General features: G+C 42.4%; 2 protein-coding genes across 4 annotated transcripts; one reads left to right on the top strand and one right to left on the bottom strand.

Annotated features, from left to right (window-relative positions):
* Window positions 1-1270: 1270 nt before the first annotated feature.
* On the top strand, window positions 1271-7916 carry stk25b (serine/threonine kinase 25b). Its single transcript, XM_080488665.1, has 11 exons — window positions 1271-1680; window positions 2359-2589; window positions 2749-2805; window positions 2945-3053; window positions 4377-4534; window positions 4741-4926; window positions 5265-5410; window positions 5727-5832; window positions 5923-5994; window positions 6895-7031; window positions 7117-7916. Exons 1-11 carry the CDS (start codon window positions 1651-1653, stop codon window positions 7154-7156), a joined length of 1272 nt encoding a protein of 423 aa, XP_080344791.1. The 5' UTR covers window positions 1271-1650; the 3' UTR covers window positions 7157-7916.
* Window positions 7917-8038: 122 nt separating this feature from the next.
* septin2 (septin 2) lies at window positions 8039-17088 on the bottom strand. Of its 3 annotated transcripts, none has more exons than XM_080475063.1 (13): window positions 16934-17088; window positions 15734-15773; window positions 14953-15067; window positions 13187-13273; window positions 12866-12989; window positions 12536-12670; window positions 12279-12396; window positions 11840-11941; window positions 11492-11637; window positions 11290-11373; window positions 10192-10255; window positions 9328-9425; window positions 8039-9193 (listed from the first exon to the last, which is right to left on the bottom strand). In XM_080475063.1, exons 2-12 carry the CDS (start codon window positions 15755-15757, stop codon window positions 9339-9341), a joined length of 1086 nt encoding a protein of 361 aa, XP_080331189.1. In that variant the 5' UTR covers window positions 15758-15773; window positions 16934-17088; the 3' UTR covers window positions 8039-9193; window positions 9328-9338. The 3 variants fall into 3 exon arrangements, with proteins under 3 accessions (XP_080331189.1, XP_080331191.1, XP_080331190.1); XM_080475065.1 differs by having other exon boundaries at window positions 10192-10252; XM_080475064.1 differs by having other exon boundaries at window positions 16939-17060.
* Window positions 17089-18668: the final 1580 nt, after the last annotated feature.

Genomic DNA, 18668 nt, shown 5'->3' with positions numbered 1-18668 from the left:
CATCTAGCACACATGCCTTTGGATAATAGGAGGAAACTTGACAAACCATGCATGCGCCAATCTTGACAACTCCACACGAAGAAAGGTTTCAAAACCTGAGAATGCATCAGGGACATTCCTACTGTGAGCTTGGACTATTTTACAATCCTTTATGCTTTCATACAATAGTAATTATAGCACAAAGAAATTCTAAAATATGCTGATTGGTTAGCAGAAAAAGTCAGACAAAAATTATGCTGATCTCCTTTGATCTCATTTGATTGCCTTCATTCTCCTTTAATCTCCTCGATGAGATGCTTCTCCACATTCGGAGATATTTTGCTGAAACTTTTATTAAAAACCCCAAAACTGCCCAGAAAAATGTCTCATACAAAGTGGATGGGAGAAGCACCTTCTTCTTCTTCTTCTTCTTCTTCTTCTTCTGGGTTTACCAGCAGTTTGCATCCATATAGTTGCATTACCGCCATCTGCTGGTTCTATCTATCTACATTGTTTCCCACCACTCTCATCTTCCCTGATGATTGTTTCCCTCTCTCTTAATAGCAGATATTTCTTCCTGATGACTGTTCCCCTTCTTCTTCTACTCTTCACTAGGGTTAAAAAGCAGTTGGCATCTGTGAAATTGCACTAGGGCCATCTGCTGGTTGCTTTCAGCATTCACGTTGCAATAATTAAAAAATGTAACTGTCACCTAGGATAGCACTCTTTGTGTCTTAGCACGAGGGCAGCACAAGAACAAAAATACAGCTTTATGTAATGAGCTGATTCGTTGTTGTTGTTTTTTTTAATTGAAATTAGCTTGATGACACTTAGTAAATGTGTCCAGTTTGTTTTGGTTTGGTGTTTTCAAGTGGTGGTCGTTGTATTAAAGGGAGCCTATTATTCTGAAATAAATTCTGGAATACCTGATTTTTGAGAAACATTGGATTAGAAAGGCACTGCAGGCAACATTTCCACATGAACTCGATCATGAGCCAGGTGTTAGTGTATTTTTTGGTAAATAAAGAATACAATTGGGTTTTCATGAGACCATTCATTGTGTATTCATTATTGATAATAATAAAGATACAAAACAAGCGAGAGCTTTATGTATATGCATGTCTCATAAATGGCTGTATGTTTTTATTTTCCAAAATTCTACACCACTATTCCCATTTTGTTGCTTTATTTTATTGAAAATAATGTAACTTTTGAAGCGACAGAATTAGACATACAATTCCCAGAGTTCCACCGGGTCCTGCGACTTCGTATATACTGCGCATGCGCCGTCGGTCTGGGCCATTATTTTGTCCCCCTCAAGCTTCAAATGAACAACAGGCTAAGCGCTCCTTGAAATGAATTAAATATTAATTCACGGGGAGAGCACTTTTTTCCTTCCTGCTTACAACCTCCGACACACATGGAGCCTGTGGGCCTGTAGCCGGTTGTGTCGCCGGGCTGTTCGGTCCTCCGGTGGACTTGGAGGCCGAAAACAGTGCGCGGAGTGACAGCCCGTTAAAGCAGCCGCAGATTGGGTGTTTATCTGGCTGGCTAGCCACCTAGCTAGCTTCCTAGACAGCTACGAGGGGAGGAGAAACCCGGAGGATCGTCTGACAACTTTCGGAAAGACGGAGCTGTGGCTGTCCTTGTCCCGTCCAATCTACAGAGGGAATGGCACACCTTCGAGACATGCAGAACCAGGTACACAAATCCTCTTTGAGCCTTCTTTCCATCTGAGGCAGCCCAACCAACATGACTGTCAGGCTTTCTATGAATAGGTGGGTGGTGGTCTGAGCCATCAGTGGAGGTGAAGCCACCCAGACAAAAGATGGTTTCATTTATGTCTCTTCTTATTGGTAGAGATTCTTCAGTACGTTTGATAACAATCTGTAAATGTTCCCAAATCATACAACTGCATGTTGAAAGGGAGATAGACACCACATGGATATACAGAATGTTTTATTTATTTTATTTCCGTTCTTTTAAATCAAATCACTGAATTTCAAGTGTCCTATTTAAATTGTATCGTTGCACAAAGTCCTATCTGGTGTTCAGGTCATTTAGGTCTGAGACTGAATAGATAAACACTGATACAGATAAGAAAGGTTAATCATCCGTCATATTTTCCTATATCTGGTCAGTGTATGTTGATGTATAAAAAATGCCAATTACTAATATTCTCATCAGGTCTCATTAACCATTATGAACAAGCATACATCCGTTCGTTGAAACTCTTGATTTGTCATCAGCACATAGCTTTTGTGATGTTCATACACAGCGAGAGACACACCCACCCCAACATCCAAAGCAAACTGTTAGTACTGTGATAGTAATTGCATCGTAATAGATATGTGTTTCTCTTTGTTGGCACTGAACCAGAATACCAGGTTGGATCCTGAAGAGTACTTCACCAAGCAGGAGCGGATTGGAAAGGGTTCCTTTGGTGAGGTCTATAAAGGAATCAACAACCGCACCAAGGAGGTGGTTGCCATTAAAATCATAGACCTGGAGGAGGCAGAGGACGAGATAGAAGATATTCAACAGGAGATCACAGTGTTGAGCCAATGTGACAGTCCTTTTGTCACAAAGTATTATGGATCATACCTGAAGGTGAGATATTAACTACAAATATGATGCATGCACACACTGACTAACTCCAGTTTCCAACATGCACATGCTGGAGGACCCAAATACATCATGCAGTGCTATTTAGGCAATAATAAAGGTCGGGCTTTAATTGTCTTACATCAAGTGTACTTTTGCCTTCAGGGGACCAAGCTTTGGATTATCATGGAGTATTTAGGTGGAGGATCTGCTCTAGATCTGGTAAGAAGATTTCTATTATTATGCAGGTTACACAGTTTTAAAATGTTTTATCTTGACATTTGTTTACAATTCAGTAGGTCAAACTGATCTACTCTTTGCTTCTCCTTAATTTTCTGTCTATATTTCTCTGAACTTTCAGCTCCGCCCCGGACCTCTAGAAGAGACTTACATTGCTACTATACTGAGGGAAATACTGAAGGGGCTGGAATATCTGCACTCTGAAAGGAAGATTCACAGAGATATCAAAGGTAATCAGCACTTTCTTAAAGCACTAATGAGACAACGGAGAGCACTCCATGTGACACGATGACATTTTTAGCTTTTCAAGTTATTGTTTTATGGCTAAGCTGCTTATATCAAACCATTTGTAGTATTGTACGTGTTTTTCTGACACAAGAGCATACTTATACTTTCAGACTTTTTAGCTGTAGTGTGACGTTATGAGTTTTGAGCAAATAGGATGAAAGAGACGTGCGTAACGAGATATACTGTATACATCCTGCCTCAACCGGATGCTGTGCAGAATATCACCGCAATATGCTAACAAGCCGTATATGTTGTTTATTAACACCATGTGGGAGCGTGAAGTCTCACAACATCGCGGCAATGTTGACTTTATGTACTTTACCATATTCCCATGTTTCTGTCGTTAACGATGATGATGGTGTTGATTCATTTTCTCAATTGTCCAGGTTGGAGGTACCTCAAAGCAAATTGAATCCAACAGCTGATCTATGCTCATATGTAATGATAATGATACTACAATGATAAAAGATATATTCTGTGCAGCGGAGGTGTCACAGCATACAATCTCGAAACAGGCCCATGATTTCCGCCTTGAGGACGACCTTGCAAAGTGTAAAAATGTCAAAGAAAACTTTGCTGTTGCAATCAATGAAAGTATCTGCTGTTACAAATGTGCTCACGGGGGACTGCACTGTTCTTTTAGTCCTAACACATCACTGCGATCCCAGAACGGAGCTGGGCGATCAGTGATGCAGCGTTGCAGTGTGATTTCTAATAGATTTTTATAGATTGCAGAAATCCTGTAAGGTGTAGTGTTTAAATATGTGGTAACAGGACACGGATGCAGGCGTAGACACACAGGCGTGGCACACGCACCTTTACATCCAACCTACAGTCCCCTGTGTCCTCAGCCTCGTCTTCACGCGGATCTTCGTAATCGCCTGTTTTACTCCACCTGTCTTTGCTCTCATGCTCCAGTTCTGGCTTTTCCTACCGTAGAGCGTCATCAGCGTTTTAAAGCCTCTGAACTATATAGTCAAGCAATCGGAGTCGGCTTGTTTTCCTCTGTGTGATCACTAAATAACTGAGTGCACCAGACTGTGGACTCACTCAGACGTCCACAGACCGTATCCAACATGTTCATGTTGTCTCTGAGCCCCCTGTGCTCCTGCATTGAATTTTTATTAGGATTATTATTATCCCACAAATAGAAGTGGATCACACATGAAAATGGTCATTCACAGATGCCAGACAAAAGCACAGGTAATTCTTTGACTTTCTTCTTCTTCTTCTTCCCCTCCTCCTCCTCCTCCTCCTCCTTCCAGCTGCCAATGTGCTCTTGTCAGAGCAGGGCGATGTGAAGCTGGCAGATTTCGGGGTGGCGGGACAGCTGACGGATACACAGATTAAGAGAAACACATTTGTTGGCACGCCATTCTGGATGGCTCCAGAAGTCATCAAGCAGTCAGCCTACGACTTCAAGGTGAGGCCAGAGGTGTTTGTGTTTTTGATGAAGTGATCTTTGGTAACTGCTGATTCAAAGTTTGGTTCTTTATCAAAGCAATGGCAACTTCCTGCTAATTGAAATGTTTAATAATACTGAGTAATAAATGTTACTTTGCTTCACAGTTGTAGGGTCTGTCTTTATAAAAGGTGAACTTCATTTCCTACATCTTCTCTCCCACTCAGGCTGATATCTGGTCCCTGGGAATCACTGCCATAGAGTTGGCCAAAGGGGAACCCCCGAACTCTGATCTACACCCGATGAGGGTCCTCTTCCTTATTCCAAAAAACACTCCACCTACATTGGAAGGCTCGTACAGCAAACCTTTTAAAGAGTTTGTGGAGGCCTGCCTAAATAAAGATCCTCGTTTCGTGAGTAAAACTCCATCACAGCATCCTTCTGTTAGAACTGTAGCAGAATCATAATCTAATCACACGTGCTGAGTCGGGCAAAATAAGATGAAGAAAAGTGTGAAATGTTTTCAGGTTGACACTGCTGTTCAAAGTGAAGGCAAAGAAAAACACTGAACACTCCAACCAAATATTTTGGGATTGGATTGGCTTGTTCACTTCTAATATGAATTAAATTGTTTTGCCCTTTATTATTTATTAAAAAATTCACTGCTCTTATCTCGTTTCTAAGTTTGTTCTTTCAGCTACAAAAACCCACAAACTGATTGTTGATTTCTCTGTTCTCCCTCGTTGCTCAGAGGCCGACAGCCAAAGAGCTGCTCAAGCACAAGTTCATCACACGTTACACCAAGAAGACCGCATATCTGACGGAGCTGATTGATCGCTACCGCCGCTGGAAATCAGAGGGACACGGAGAGGAATCCAGCTCTGATGACTCAGATATGTTAGTCTCCCAAACGTCTTGCACTCAAAACCTCTGTTGATTTGTAGACATTCAGTGGAAGCGCTGCTCGCTCATCACAGTGTTCATATGGAGCTCCGCTATTTGGTTCATTTTCTTCTGTTTTTGTTTGAATTGTTCATTTGCGAAGTTTCGAGAGACATCTCCTAGAAATGACAAACTGATTAAATTATTGTCTCGCTGAAATATGACACAAATGAACTGTGACCATTTAAATCTTTATAATGTTTTTTCTTTCTGGTACAACTGTTTTCCTTACATTTTCTTCGAATTCACTTTGTTGTTGTTGCTCCTTCAGGGATGCTGACGGTGATGTGGATACATGCCCCATGTGGACCTTCCCCACAGTCAGACCCACCACGATACATAAATTACAGAAGGGCTACACACACACAGATTCAGAGGTGACGCTCACTCTTGTGCATGCACGGTGTCAGCGTGTCAAATCTTTGGTTTTACTCTTCTAAAAAAAACAACTTTTTTTTCCTTTACAGACAGGAGACTCTGTAAAAAGGCAACCCAAGTCTCAGTGTTTGTCTGCTTTGGTCACACCCATCTTCAGAGAGGTGAGCCTCTCAAACCTGCTCCTAGATAGGAACTCTTCATTTAGCCTTTTTCTGCACAGGTTTGTTGCCTGGTTATAAATCTGCCGACTTTCATCATCTGATAAACAAAGCTATAAATTTGGACTTTGGTGGCCTTTATGATTGTGTCTGTCGAAATGTTGCACAAGACAGCTTTGATATCACTGTCTTTCATATGTACGTCCTATGACCCATGAGTCCCATGTAGGCCAAACATAAAAAACATTAAAAAAAAAAAAAAAGTCTAACAAATATCCAGATATGTTTATCTAGTCAGTATTAAGAGAAAATGTATAATCATACCTGATAATAAAGGTTGTTTTTTTAATTCTTTTGTAAATAGATATTTTCATGTGATGGACTGCTCGCCTCACCAAGGTGTCTTCTGGCTTTTTACTGAATGCGATCGCTCAGAGTTTACAGGAACTAAACTAAAGTGAAGCAGTTAGAGACATAGGTAAACACATGAATCAATGAGGCCATGAATTCATTTTGTAATTGATTGAAGTCATATTTCTATATTAGAGCATTTGCATTCAAATGAGAAGTAGAAGAAAAGACAAGACAACATCAGTATATATAGTGGAGAGTGGAGAGGACAAACTCCCTTTTACCAGGAAGAAACTTCAAGCAGATCCGGACTTGGAGGCGGCGGCTTTCTGTTATGGGATTAGAAGAGAAAAAGGTATAGAATAGAGAGAGAAACAAAACCCAGCAAATAACCCGCTGCAAACACGCTTGTCTCAGACTGTCAGTGACAACAAATACAGATTTAATGCATCTGCTTTCAAGATGATTTATCGAATTACAAATACAAATGTCTTATCAAAGTTGCACGTGTTGTTTCATGTTTCTTCTCATCTGATTCCCCTTCACCACCAGTTGAAGGAGAAGCGGCGGGCGAGTGGCGGTGGAGTCGGGGCAATCGAGGAGCTGGAAAACGCCTTCAACCTGGCCGAGGAGTCGTGTCCAGGCATCTCCGACCGCCTCGTCACGCACATGATGGAGAGAGTGTGCAGGTGATTGCACCGCCCTGTCATGTGACACAAAACATGGTTTCATTCACATATGGCCAACCTGCTGTCTGTCGCATCCTTCTTTTAGGTTTTCTTTAAACGGTAACACCACCCCGTCTTCACGGTGAAACCCCAGCTGGATTTAACTTGATCCCGTCCCCTTTTTTTCTGTCTCACGGACCCACCCTGCTCCTCAGACAAGGACCACAGATGAACAAACCCGCCCTCCTCCTCCAGCCCCTTCATGCCGTCGTGCCCCTCTTAGTGCTGTCCCTGAAGAGATCTTTTAACTAGTTATAATTAAATATTTTTACAGTTTTTCTTTAAAGATCGGAGAGTATTTAAGACAATAAAGCCATGACATGTAGAGCGTTGTGTATACCTGTTAGAGTGAGATGAAAACAACTATAATAAAGTCTATGGAAAATGTCTGGGTGCCTTCAAGTGTATTGAATTGTATTTATATTCCCTCACCAGTCCATCACTGGATTAAAACATAACTACACACACCTATGGGCATACTTACGGTCTCCGGTCAGCCTCAAACAAGTATTTGAACTGTGGGAGGAAACCGGAGAGGAATCCCTTGCGTGTGTGTGGAGAACATGCAAACTGCATGTATGTTTAATATTCTTAATAGGGGGATGTGATTTTATTTTGGCTTTGTATTAAATATAAAGGTCAGGGTTTTAGGGAATGTAATTACTTATGACTGTAAAGAAACTAACAAATAGAGCATGAGGCTTAACTTATTATTTGTACCTCTGCCCAGAAACTTGACAATATTGATGAAATTGAAACTGAAGTGGACATGGCATGCTCAAGTTAGCTTTCCCCCCCCCCCCCGACTGTGCAACTTGTGCAAATAAAAAAGTAATTGTCTGTTATAAGGCAATGGAGCTCCCTTTTCTTTGAAACCATATATTGCCTATGCTCTCTTGAAGTGCTTGTAATTTGACACCTGCCTCCGGGATGAAAACAATCTAAAAAGAAAGCCAAATGAGATCATTGAAGTTTAACAAAACTTTTATTACAATATATGCATTAATAACATTTGGTTCTTTAATGTTGGGTAAAAACAGCACAAAGAGGAATGTGAAGAACTATCATCTTGGCTGGTGAGGAGAATGTTGGCTACATCGACCTCGCCTTCGGTCTTTATGGCCACGGGGGAAACCACAAAGTACTCAGCAGTTGGGACAAGTACAAGTTTACACCTCTTACATCACACTGCATCGATGAAAAATACACCAAACAGGTCACTGCTCCGCTCACATGACATCACGCTACAAAGGAGAGGACACAGGAAGTGAATGTGTTCAGTTGATTGAGAGCACCAAAGAGGCATCGCGCCTCAATAGTCAGTCCTTCATTTACTGGGCATACAGGAAGAGTGTAAGAGGTCAAAGGTCACAGTTTCTTTTCTTTTAAAGGAGCGTACTCACACTTGAAGGCAGCTGTACGCGGTGACACTGATGTAAAAACAGCACTAATATACGTGGGCTAAAAAGAGGCTGGCCGGCACACTGCAAAATATTCACCTTCATTTGTTTCTTCTCCCAAGAGGTGAGAGCAACATGCATATGAGCAGAACACCAAGTAGGAAAAACTATTCAATAGTAAGCTTGTGTGGTCATAATCAGCTCTGAGCAACACGTTCAGAGAAATATTAATGGCATCTCTGTGTACAAGGAATAAAACAGGCTTTAGGTATTTATGCTACGAGTTTTACCGTCGTCGGCTCTCCCATCGGAATCCTTCTAGAATCACCATAACATGTTTTAACCACAAAATGTCAAAGAACAGAAGAAGCCATACTTTGGTTCACAGAATTAAGAAAACAAAGACGGGAAAGGAGAGTAACAGAAAATCCCATTAAGAATAAATGCCACTGTTTTAAAAGATGGGTCACATGACTTCATTTGAACAAATTGTGCCGGTTTCATACAAACAACATGATAAAAAGAAAAAAAAAAGTGTGAATAAATGATCATAACACTGGTTGAATATACTTTGCTGTATGCATTTTAAAAAAAAAGAAAATGGCTCCAGATCCCATGTGGACCCGAGGCGAAGCTAGTGGTGAGCAGAAAGAGCCAATAACTAGACAGCTTTTGCACTTTTCTCATCTTCCTCTGGTCGAACTCGAGCAGCGGCTCAAACACCTGCAGGAGAGAGAAGACGACGATCCACACGTGATGAGGTGGAACTAAAATGGAGCAAGACTTCAGTCGTGTTCGTTCTAAAAGATGCAGCACAACAAGTACAAAGTAACCGATTCCCAGAAAGTTGCACTCACCGTTCGTTTGTTCACACATGTTGGCCGTCAAGCTCGCCGTCTCCTTGCTTCTGCATCTGGGCTTGCATCTTGGCAATCATCTCCTGCATCCGCCTCAACTGTACGACACAGAACATCAGCACGTATGACATGGAAACGAGAGGACGCTGACAACAGTGAGATTTAATAGTGGAATGCATGGGAGCTTTTTATGGAGTCTTTGGCTCAGTTCAGCCAACTATTCATAATAACTGTGAGCATTAGAAATGCTTGACTGGAAACAGCCACACACACAGCCACACACAGCCACACACAGCCACACACAGCCACACACAGCCACACACAGCCACACACAGCCACACACAGCCACACACACACACACACACACACACACACACACACACACACACACACACACACACACACACACACACACACACACACACACACACACACACACACACACACACACACACACACACACACACACACACACACACACACACACACACACACACACCACTATGAAGCAAAGTTTCTTCTCAGTTTTTAGTTCATGTGTCATAAATCTGAAGGTTCTTCATGAGGAAAATAAAGTTAATCATTTATTTTTGTCCCACAGCATAGAACAATCACAACAACTACACAATGAATGTAAAATTACATACAGAAATATGTGTAGATGAGATTTGGGGATTCAATCCAGAAAATAAAAACCAATTAATGTTTATGTTATTCATTTAACTTTTTAGAAAATGCATTGTATCACGGATGTCAGGCTCACACAGAAACAAAGCTGTGTATTCTATGTTTTTTTGCTCCATTTCAATAAAAAGGCAGAAGCACGAAAGCTGAATGAGGAAGATCGTGTCTGAAGTGTCTCACCTCAGCCTCCTTCTCCTGCAGGATTACATCCTTGTCCATTTCCTCTGGCTCCGGCCCCTTCCTGCTGCAATAACACGACTCAAGTTACTTTTCATGCTACTGTGACGCTACAAATCAAATATTTCTGCGGAAACATGTGCCAAAAAGTCAAAAAGTGTAAATAAGTGCAGATGAAATATACAGATTTTGTTAACTTGTGAGATGATTAATGAAGCAGTGACGTTCACATCCGTCTTACACGACAAGAGTTTTAAGCAGCATTAAGCTAACAGCGAAAGCCACACTGAGAAAGTGAAAGAATTGGGTTCAGTGGGTTAGTTCAGAGAAGAGCGGAATTCTACAACATATACCTACAGAGAGGAAAGCAGGAAGATTCCAGAGAAAAGGCAGTGAGTGCAGGAGTCAGGGGAACAGCATGACCTCCCCCGTATTGGAAAAAAAACCAAAAACTGAAACGGTACCTCCAACAGTCCACTCATGGGATGGGACAAATCAGAGCCAGACCACCATCATTGGGCGGATGGCGAGGCATTGTGAGGACAGTAAGACCACTCCCGTATCCCGGGCTGGCTTTAGAGGGAAAGTCTAAGAGTCTCTTTGGTCTACGTGAAGGGTTAAATGATGATATACCCACACTATGTTAAAGACACACAGTAATCTTGTTTCCAACCTGTACAGACTATAAACTACACATGCTGAACTAATGGTGTAAAACAACAACAAACCACCCCACATCATGAAATTAGCTTTACTGCCACCCGCAAAATTGAGGTGGTTTAACATGCAAAATGACAAGTTAGAGCTACTCGACTACAGAACGGATTCTACTTCCATAACGTTTTATCAAATAACTAAAAACCAAAGGCTGTAGGTGGACTATAACCAACCCGCCGCATAAAGCCGTCTGGACGCTCTCGCTGAGTTCAGCCATGTGTGATGTGTGTGTGTGTGTGTGTGTGTACATGCTTCATGTACATGATGACTTGTTTATTCTTATCACAGGGCTGCTGTTTGAGGTGGGGGAGGTGCAGGAAAGCAAGCTGACAGACAAGTACGTACGCAGGAGACAGAGGCAGAACGTAACCATGGGATGACAACCTGCCACCCCGTTTGAGGCGGTCCGAGCGGAAGTTCTCGTAGTGCAGGTCCTGGGTGACTTCCTGAAGGTCCTGCATGTGGGTTCTGTGAAAAGTTGAATACATGAGCTAAACCATCCGACAAGCTGCGGCTTCACTTTTTCCTTCAAGAAAGAGCGTATTATGTTTTCGCTCCCCATATTCGTCACTCCTGCAGCACTCACATCAGCATGGTGCGCAGCTTGAGGAAATCGTTGTGCTCCGGGTTCTCCACCTCCACCACTCCCCAGGGATACAGACGGCCCCGCACCTTCTTCCCCTTGGCTTCAATCTGCTGGTTGGATCCTACGACTGCAAACGGGATGCTCGCCTGGACAAGAGAGGTCGTTTTTAAATAATCAGGACTCTTAATATTAATCTCCACAATGATGACCTGGATTGAATGACAGAAAATTGACTTGTTCTTCAATGATAACCAAAAAAAACGTCACATGTTCACATTTCTTTGGGGGGTGGGGGTGGTGCAACAATAATTCAGGTATGAATTAATTTGTGGAGAACAGACATGTTACCTTCAGGATTCTGGTCTGCTCTTTGAAGTCTTCATCTTCATCGGATTCAGCATCAGGAAGGTGATAAATCTTGATACCATGCTCATCGATCTCATCGAGAATCTAAAAGGAAGAACAAACATTGGTTAGTATCTGTTAGGTTGGATGACGATGACGACGAGCGGCCTCACAGCCGCTTCCTGAGAAACATAAATCAAGTTCAAACCTACATCTGAGTCAAGAGAAATTGAGTGAAACTGTGACTTCATAGTGTAAAACGTGTCATTGTGTGAAGTAGTTTAATAAAATGCAGTGAGAAATCAGCTGTGATCCATCCAACACAGAAGACTGGCCACAGCAGCAATCGCCTGCTGCTATAAATACTGCTCATGACTGGGAGAAGGAAAAAAAAGAAAAAAAGACGAAATCTCTGAACAATGGGTAGATCTGTAGGCCTCACCCTGCGCTTGAGCCTCTCCCTCTCCCTGAGGGTGAGTGTGTCGGCCTTGGCGATGACAGGAACCACGTTGACCTTATTGTGAATGGCCTTCATGAACTGAACATCGAGAGGTTTCAGGCTGGTTGGGATAGGAAGCGGCAGAGGGGGGGGGAACAGCAGACAAAACGATCCATGTTACAAGGGTTCGTTCGATAAGGTTTAGTAGAATATAAAAAGACCTTTGCGGTATTTATGTAAAAGCCTGTGGTAGAACATACCCGTGGCCCAGTGGGGAGATGAAATAGAAGCAGCAGTGAACTCTATTGTCAACGATGTGTCTCCGGTTTAGCCCGCTCTCATCATGGAGGTAGCGCTCAAACTGGTCGTCGATGTAACTGATGATGGTGCTGAAACTGGATGAAAGAGTAAAGTCAAACATGCAATATACTGCAGCTGCAACCCACTAAATACTTATTTCAAAGCTTAGGTGGACACTCCTTTACTCCCATTATTTCACTTTTCTAATCCCTGCTGTGTTACCTTGTGTGGTCACAAAAGGCAGTGCAGTTTGAATCTAAAAATATCTTCCTTCTCTAAGGACGTCGTACCAGTCTTGACTGTTGATGGCGTCTCCGTATCCTGGCGTGTCGACCACCGTGAGGCGGAGCTTCACTCCCCGCTCCTCAATTTCCACCGTCGACGCTTCAATCTGAACAGTCCTTTCTATCTTTTCTGTTGGAGGAAAGCATCAAACGCACAATATGCAGATGTCGTTGGCCCATGATTAAAAAAAACAAAAAAAAGAGCCGTGTGTGTGTGTGTGTGTGTGTGTGTGTGTGTGTGTGTGTGTGTGTGTGTGTGTGTGTGTGTGTGTGTGTGTGTGTGTGTGTGTGTGTGTGTGTGTGTGTGTGTGTGTGTGTGTATATTACCTGCGGCTCCAGGAATTACTCTCTCAGGGTAAAGGTCAGTGAGGAAGAGGCTGTTGATCAAGGTAGATTTTCCAAGTCCCGACTCACCTTCAAATGACAGAGGATAATAATAATCAGGATGCAGTGAAAATCAACATAAGATCAGCTCAAACTGAGAAAAAGTTATAATTAGTAAAACTCTCTAAGGACCAGTCAGGTTGCCGAGTGGTGGAAAACCTTTTGTAGCGCAGTTATAGGGTGTTCAAACAAACCAGAACAAAGAACTTCTCACAGTGCTGCACGCTGAGCCTCACTGCAGACAGAAGTACACATTGAGCTGATACAAAAAGCTGATCTCTACATGACTCCATCACCACCATCAGGTGACTGATTAGACATTCCTGGAGAAGTTTTCATTTCTACAGCTTGAGAATGAATTTATATAAAATTGAAGGCCAGGAAAAACGCAAATACTCTGAGGAAACGTATTTGCATATCTCTGGGGAAAAAAACAGTTTAAAAACACAAAGGATCTTAAATCCACAGAGGAATATAAAGGACAAACTGACAATTGTTCTGCAACCTATTAAATGCTATTCATGACATATATTACATGACAGAACTTCCGCAGTGTTGCATGCTGTGCCAAGTGCACTGGAAGCATTACTGTTGTGGAATTTTTACAAGCTAAGAGCAGCTGGTTGCTTAGAATATTGATCAAGTAGATCCAACAGCATCAGGATGCTATTGAATAAGTGAACAAAGTTTTGTTGCCTGGATGAAAGGGATTATCAGCATTATTCTTACTTCCACCAATGAGCCGGACCAACAGAGCATTCACACTACGCTTCACTCAGAACAAGCGTGAAAATAGTGACACACATTCAGTCCGGTATAGAACGGTCAACTAAGTATTTTACATTTCTTACTCGCGATCATATTTTCAGTGGAGAGACAGAAACAGCTGCTTATGAGTTTTCCAATCGAGCAGGATTGGTGCAAGTGATTTACTACTTTTTATTCTTCTCAGCTGGCAACTTGCCACAGTGTCTTCGATGGAAAATAAAAGTCAACGCAATGTAAAAACTCAAATTATAGATGCATCTTATCAAGACAAATACAATAAAATGAGCGGTATATCGATTTAATTTTTTTGTAACTTTATTTCTCTCAGCCAAGGAAAACGGATTATGGTCAAGCGGGGTTGAACGGAAGGTTAAATCAGCTCTCGATGAATTTTCCTCCAGTAGAGAAACCAGTAGGCCACGCTGTCCACCATGTGAATCGGTCCCTCGAGGCTCACAAGCAACATTCCTCTCCGGTTTATTTTAAAGCAGAAGGATGAGCAGTGTTTTGGGGAGTTTCTACCCTCCCCCTCCTTCACAAGCAGCACAAAAGGTTCGCAGTCACAGAAGTCACATTCAAGAGTATACACTGCTGCTCACGTCAGCTGAGTAACTCCATCTGTACATATCAGCTCTGCAGAATAAAACACTCTGCACATTAGAGATGCACGTGAATTAAGGGGAGTGAAATTAAAGACATATCGACCATTGTATGCGCCATCACATTATCACGCAGAAGCCACACACCAGTACAATGACTACATGTAGTGGTTATCCCAACAAGCAGAAAAATATTCAGCCACCCAGGCACGACACCGCCACAAGAGTTTCAATACACTCCTCAGAATGTTGAGACTAGCTGATGCAGCTTAGACATGATTATCAGTGAGACGCAGCATCGCTTCCCAAACTCAACATTTCCGTAGACAAAAGACCACTTACCTACAACCATAAGAGTGAACTCAAACCCTTTTTTGACAGACTTGCGATGAACCTGGTTTGGCAAGTTGGCAAATCCAACATACCCTGGGGTCTCGGGGTTTGTAAACTGCCCCTGCTGCAAGAAAATGAGACAGGACAGGAGAGTCATTACCTTTGAGAAACATGTTTCCACGCATTGAGTAGGTGGCTCTGATTAGATTTAGTTAAATAACATTAGGTGCAAAATTAAAAAGAAAATCAGAGATTAGATGAATATAGAAGTTATGTTTGTACAGCAATGACAACAAAGCCAGTTAGAAGTGTTACAACAGACATCAAGAAGGAGACATCTGTTCAAGAACAAAACGGGTATTTAGGCAGGTGACGGCCATCTGTTTTCAAAAACTAGCATCAGTTCAGAGTTTACGATCCTTTCCAACCCAAGACAAGTCAGAGCAATGTATTTAACAAGCTGGTGACCATGTTGGACAAAGAAGCATCACATTCTTTGAGTTGTTTGCCAGAGAAAAAGAATAAAAACTGCATCCTCGGTCTAGTGTGATAAGCAAGACTCAGGTGGATAATGATCAACACAGTGATAATGTGCCTGAGTTAAATTGAACAGCCACACAATCGTGGTGAAATGAACTGAAGCACCACCAAAACAGGAAAAACGTTCAACTTGAAACCATCTTATTACAATAATGCAGCAGCAGTGACGACTGATCCAAACAGCACAGACAGGAATCTGGAACAGCAGATTGCCACATTAGTACTGATAAGACATCTTTAACTCTCTTACCTTCATTTTGTCAGCCTGAGACATTTCTTTCTTGTTAAACCTGAAAGATAAGACCACCAGTGAAATGCAGAATCAAACGTGCAGCACATTCATTTATACTCCAGTTCTGCCCTGTAATTCATGTCTTCGCAGTCACAGGCCTCACAGTGTGAGAGACAGGAAGTCTGGTTTGTGCTCTCAAAGGCTTGTGAGAGTACTCGCCACAAAAAAAAACCCTTCCTGCTTATGTGACTGCATTTCAGCTGTGTCCCACTATAACACTACGACTCGAGGAAAGGAGATTAAGATAGGCTTGCGATGTTAATCTCAGCGTCTCTATGATGTGGATCATATTTGTTTACTTCTTTGTTACATGGGTGCTTTTCAAGCAAACACTAAATTAAAGGGTTTGGATGTGGGAGGTGTGGCCCAAACACTTTTGAGAGGAGACTAAGTGAATCTGAATGAAAATCTATCAGCAGGAGGTCATACAGGCTTCTGTATAGATGTTTAAACCAAAGTACAGAGACACATTTTGGAGAATGTCAATACAATCAATCACGGAACTGTTATATGGAATGACTTGTTGCACTAGTTGTGCTCTAAACTATAATGTGGGATGAAAAAACGCAATCATGATCCATTGAAAGACGGAATAAACTAAAACGAGGAGTGATGGGGATCTTTTTCGGTATTTTTGGCACACTGGAGGCCCACGTTGAGTTTTAGAACCGAGCCTGAACACACCCACCGACTGAAAACCACTCCGCATCTTTATGTATATGCAACTTCAAAAACACCGAACCGTTTCCGGGCTGTCCTGATAAAAACAAAAAAAACCATGTGTTGAAGTTAGTTAATGAGCTAATTTAGAGCAGTTTTAAGTCGCTCCATCGACCTCCACAGATTAACGCGAGGTGTGCGTCCGCTAACTGACGAACAGCGCGAGCTAGCATTCAAAACGTCCACCACTGTGATTTAACCTCCGCTGGTTCTTTCGTTATTTTCTGTAAAAAACTGTGTAAATACACCGTTTGTTTCGCAGGCTAGCAGCCAGCGCGAGCGGCTCAGTAAACTAGCAATCTCAGCAGCGTTACCGCCTCTTAACTAGCCGAGTAGCTTCTCCTGCGGGACGGTAAGCGGCTAACGGCGCCCACGATAACAACAAACCCCGCGAATAAAGACGACAGCCGGTGAATAAGTAACGAGAAGACGCGTTACCGTACGGGTTTGTCCACAGAGAGAGAGGGGATGAGAAGAGAGAGACGAGCTCGTGCAGATGAACGGTAGAGTTGGCGGACGGACACCTCAAATTCTTCAGATTCCGGTGCAGCAGACAGACAGACCACAATGCACCGGGAGAGATCACGCGCACATACAAACACACGCGCACACACGAACACACACACAGGCCTTGCAGCATTACAACACCCTTTTTAAATAAACTGCATGGACAGACAGTAACATGATATTTCAAAATACTTAACTGCAAAATAGTGAAAAGTTGAACTGAAGTTTGTACTTAAATATGACAGGTAAAAATCACTGCTGCGATGGACAAATATTAATAATTGTAATAATGCATGGGGGGATCTATATTGGATCTGTTATTTGTGCAATGATCCGTCAATCGTGCTGCCGAACCCGAACCCTGACCCTAACCTACAAAGTGCACACGATACCATTCATAGTACATTTCCTGGGTCATGTCGGTGTGCGTTCCATAACTTAACACAATGATCCCGAAAATGGCTTTGATCAGATGTGGACTCTCATGCAACATGTAAGTTTGAGCCAAATCCGAACATGTACAACCCACTCCCTGTTTCCAGCAGGTGGCGCTATGGCCAATGGTTGTTATAGTCATATTGCTGTGATCAAGATCTAGACTCTAATGCAACGTCTAAAGTTTGAGGCGGATTGGACCATGTCGAGAGTATTTAAAGTTCACTTCCTGTTTGATGGCGAATATTAAAGTTTGAGGCGTGGCCACGTTCCCACCCCCAAGTGGACCAACGACTGAGAGGCGTCTGATGAGGACTGGATTGTGATGCAATGTGTGAAGTTTGAGGCAGAATGGAAAACATTCAGGTTATTTACACTCCACTTCCTGTTTCCAACAGGCGGCGCCATGGCTGATTGTCATCAATGGGATGTGACTCTGATGAGGACAAGACCATGATGCAATGTATCAAGTTTGAGGCCATTCTGACCATGTTCAAGTTTTCTACAGTGCACTTCCTGTCCCATGGAGAACATGGCCATGGCCATGCTATCAAATTGCGCTACCAGTGAGAGTCATCATATGGTTGGGACCAATGCCGGACTCAGATGCAATGTGTGAAATTTGAGGCTGATCAGGCCATGTTGAGGCCGTTTACACTACGTTTCCTGTTTTAGGGCGAACCCTCAGAATTTGTGACGTGGCTGTGGCCATGCCCTCAGACTTTTGTAAAACATTTTAGGAATCTTTGCTCACCGATCCCTTTTCCATCCACAGAAACAAATTTGAGGTAAACTGGAATTACCCCCGCGACGATTTTGCTCTAGCAAAATGTGTCAATTTTTGCACAAATTGGCCAAAATCCACCATATTTTTCAAAATAGCCGACTTCCTGTTGAGTTTTTGGATTAGTAACCGCTGACTTTTTTGTGCGTCTTGAAGTGTTACATATGTGTACCGAATTTCGTAGCTCCAGGTGAAACATGATGCCGGAGCTTAAGCTTCTAAATTTTGAAGGTGTCGCTGCTTAGCCATTTTGCCAGTCACGTGTATTTCCCCCAAAATATAAACTATTTCACCAGGTCTGCAAAGTTTGGCAACTTTTCGTGTACATTCAGGCCCTCAAAAACGTGTTTGTTTGAGACAGAATTTTTTTAATTCTTCTAAGAAATTCATATAAGGTGCTCAGACCCTATTAAATGAATAGATAAATTAATTTTAAAAAACTTTTTT

Source organism: Lipophrys pholis, assembly GCF_963383615.2.
Source record: "Lipophrys pholis genome assembly, chromosome: 1".
In the NCBI taxonomy this organism is placed as follows: domain Eukaryota; kingdom Metazoa; phylum Chordata; class Actinopteri; order Blenniiformes; family Blenniidae; genus Lipophrys; species Lipophrys pholis.
Note: the sequence above shows the minus strand (reverse complement) of the source record. Positions and strands in the feature narration are given on the sequence as shown.

Excerpts from the sequence above, each read along its gene's own strand:
- stk25b (XM_080488665.1), top strand. The coding sequence starts at position 1,651 with ATGGCACACCTTCGAGACATGCAGAACCAG. Across the intron at positions 4,535-4,740 it reads AGTCAGCCTACGACTTCAAG|GCTGATATCTGGTCCCTGGG; the intron begins GTGAGGCCAGAG and ends TCTCCCACTCAG. Across the intron at positions 4,927-5,264 it reads TAAATAAAGATCCTCGTTTC|AGGCCGACAGCCAAAGAGCT; the intron begins GTGAGTAAAACT and ends CTCGTTGCTCAG.
- septin2 (XM_080475063.1), bottom strand. The coding sequence starts at position 15,757 with ATGTCTCAGGCTGACAAAATGAAG. Across the intron at positions 12,671-12,865 it reads GCCATCAACAGTCAAGACTG|TTTCAGCACCATCATCAGTT; the intron begins GTACGACGTCCT and ends TCTTTCATCCAG. Across the intron at positions 10,256-11,289 it reads CGCCTCAAACGGGGTGGCAG|CAGGAAGGGGCCGGAGCCAG; the intron begins GTTGTCATCCCA and ends GTGTTATTGCAG.